Below are 3,296 nucleotides of genomic sequence, written 5' to 3' on the forward strand. Positions count from 1 at the left end.
TGACACCAGTCAACACTTTCACTTCAGTAAGGACTTGTTCAGGCAGCATTCAAGCTTTGGCTTATTCGACAGTAAGTGCCCCGCGAAGTGGACTTCACATGAAATTCCACCATGATTACAAGGAAATGTACACGTTGCATTCAAAGGGCATTAAAGTGCGCGAGACGTGAATTTATATTGTATTTATTTACAGAGGTATATTATGTCACAATTCCCACTTTTCTAGTAAGTTCTGTCTGTGTGTGAAGACAGTAGCGTAAATCCGTGAATGAATGTTCCGAAGTGAAATAAACTTCAACGGAATAAAGTTGAATGGAATTTAATTGAATTAAAGTTGAATAAACTTCAACTTTACTGTTCAATGCACTGATGTCAGACTCATTTTGAAGTTTATTGTTAAATGTCCTGCCTCCATTACATATCTTTGTCACGTCATTATAAGTGTTTGATCACCACATTTGAGTGATCATTGCAAAAAATTTGTTTATGTATATATATATATATTCTGTTTATGTATATACTGTATTCTATATATAGTACCAGTCAAATGTTTGGACACACGAATGGGAAAGTGTCCAAACTTTTGACTGGTACTGTACTATAATATACAAACAGAATATCGGCCGATATATCGATATCGGCCTTTTTTTACTCCCAAATATCGGTATCGGCCCCAAAAAACACACATCGTTCGGGCTCTAGTAAGTAAAGTAGGCCTAAATTACAAAAAAGGTGCAGAAAGCAATGTAAATAAAAATGCAAGTAAAGGAAGTACAGAATGTAAAAAATGTAAAGAGTAAAGCAAGTAAGGAAGGCAACAAAATGTACAAAAACTACTTTCATTTTACTTGATAAGCAGTGGTCATATTAGCAGAGTTATCTCTCATCGGTTATTTAGCAGATTAATGTGTGGATATGTCTGCATAGTAAAGATTGTGTGAAAGAGCATAAACAAATGAATTTATGACATGCACAGCCACAGTGTATGTGAATAAACAACTATGACTCGAAGGTTTTATGTAGAAAACTGGTGTCCGAGCCACCTTTGTGTCCCGTCTGTGACGGTGAGACAGGATGCCCTCGGGGTGTCTTCCTGTCCACACCCTCAGGGGAAATCTCCTCTCGATTGTGACGAATTTATGACATGCACAGCCACAGTGTATGTGAATAAACAACTATGACTCGAAGGTTTTATGTAGAAAACTGGTGTCCGAGCCACCTTTGTGTCCCGTCTGTGACGGTGAGACAGGATGCCCTCGGGGTGTCTTCCTGTCCACACCCTCAGGGGAAATCTCCTCTCGATTGTGACCATGACAACAGTTACGAGAGGTCAGAAGCTCAAAAACACTTTTTAAAAGGCCCACCATCATTGTTTACTCGTGCTGAGTTACAGTAGCACAGTAGGACTTTCTGGATAATAGTTAGTATAGCACATACAAAATCTGAATGTCAAAGGGTCACCTGTCTGTTCTCATATGTCAAGACACTTGCCTGTGTCTCCTGGTCAAAATTAAAAGGACAATATCAAATTATCTCCATTCATTTCATTTGTATACTCATGACTACAAGATTAAGACCATCTGGTAAACATCTGAATCAACACATTACATAGAGCCGCTTTCTAATCCATTCAAAATAATCTAATCCAATTCACATCTTTAGTGAATATAACCATGTCCTGGTGTTTAAGTTGTGTTTACTTTTTGTCCACTTGCATCCCTGGCTTCCCTTTCCAGATATCTGAGGAACATTTCCTCAATAGAAAGCGCTTCCTTCAGGAAGGAAAATACATACAAGGCGAAACATAATATGAAGCATGCAGATGTACTGTGCATTTCAGGACTAAAAGTATAAATGAAAACTTTTTTAATATTCTTAAAACTGTAGAATGTGACCGTTTTGAGAAGAAAAAAAAAGCTATTTATGTTGATTTTTTTTAATGGTCATATTCCTTTTGGTTTGTACTTTAACCAAAAGTAATTATTTTGCATTAAACCTTATTTTTTATTTTAGATATAAACTATGCATATCATTTCTTTTTGTCTTTTGTTTTGTAAAATGAATTCAGTGTAACAAATCGACATTATAATAATCTTTAATACTCATTTATATATTTAATATGAAATGCTATCAATAAACGATGGCGTCATGTGTACAGGTAAGGGTGACGTAGGCACACATAAGCCACGCCTCCTCAATACAATAATTATCAAGACCACGAAAAATGCCCCATTAATGGTTAGGAGTAAATAATGATTGCCAAGTATACGTGTTGCACCCAAAACGCACTACTGATACGAGTAAAATTAAATATAGGAGTGCCAGTTTTAATATGTCTATTCCGTGCCTTTAGCTAGAGCTGAAAACAGTCTCCTCAGGTGAAATAAGTGCGAGACACTAAAGTAACTTTCGATCATCAACACAACATGATAGGTTTAACATGAGCTTTAAAACTTCAAACCACGCTGTGTTCGTTCAAAGAGCCGAGGACAGACTTTAGTAAAGGATCAAATGCCTTCATATTGGGATAAAAGCGGGATGCCACGACATGAGAGCGACTTACCGAGCGACTGGAGCGTCGCTTCCTCGCCCCGCGCGTGAACATGTCTGCGTCTGCGGCGCTGGAGTGTCGGGACTCACGCGAGTGCTCTCATGTGTCCGCCGAAGCTCACTTCAGTCCAGCCGAACCTCTTCTCGCTCGGCTCCGCGGTCTGGCTTCTGGCCTGTGGACCTCCGTGCTGGAAACAGCTCCGCGAGAAGTCGCCCGTAAGAGCGCCTAACCAGATGGGCTACACCTACAGGACAAGTGTTTAACTGTAGAGGAGCAGGAGCACCCCCTGTTCACCACTACTGCACCTTATGCTCTCATCACACATAAATACATACATACATACAATAAATAAACCGATACAATCTGTTTGTGAACAAAATCACCCTTAGCAATATTTATGTGTACCATTTCAATTGTGTATTGTGTAGACGTATGTAGCGATTACTTTTTGTTATTCAGTTGTATTCGTCTGTCTGTCTGTCTGTCTGTCTATCTGTCTGTCTGTCTGTCTGTCTGTGTTTTTCATTTGTTTCTCTCTTTATATTTAAAAGAATAAAGCTAAAACATTCACAAAGATGAGGCAGAATAAGAAGTTGCAAAATAATAAAGGGTTATGGACTGTCATCTGCAAAATTCAAATTGTAAAGGAGAATTTGATTGGTTGTAATTATCTATTTATCTATCTATTTATCTATCTATCTATCTATCTATCTGTCTGTCTGTCTAACTATCTATCTATCTGTCT

The 3,296-nt window shown here is 38.2% G+C and overlaps 1 protein-coding gene across 1 annotated transcript in view; it reads right to left on the reverse strand.

The window, feature by feature from the left end:
- Positions 1-2,847, reverse strand: part of prickle3 (prickle homolog 3) — a 58,840-nt gene extending 55,993 nt beyond the window's left edge. Inside the window, exon 1 of the mRNA XM_016235237.1 lies at positions 2,564-2,847. Coding sequence (XP_016090723.1) covers positions 2,564-2,605 — 42 coding nt within the window. The 5' untranslated portion in view covers positions 2,606-2,847. The remainder of the gene's footprint in view (positions 1-2,563) is intronic.
- Positions 2,848-3,296: the final 449 nt, after the last annotated feature.

This window comes from Sinocyclocheilus grahami, unplaced genomic scaffold, assembly GCF_001515645.1.
Source record: "Sinocyclocheilus grahami isolate Dianchi unplaced genomic scaffold, SAMN03320097.WGS_v1.1 scaffold465.1, whole genome shotgun sequence".
NCBI classification, from domain to species: domain Eukaryota; kingdom Metazoa; phylum Chordata; class Actinopteri; order Cypriniformes; family Cyprinidae; genus Sinocyclocheilus; species Sinocyclocheilus grahami.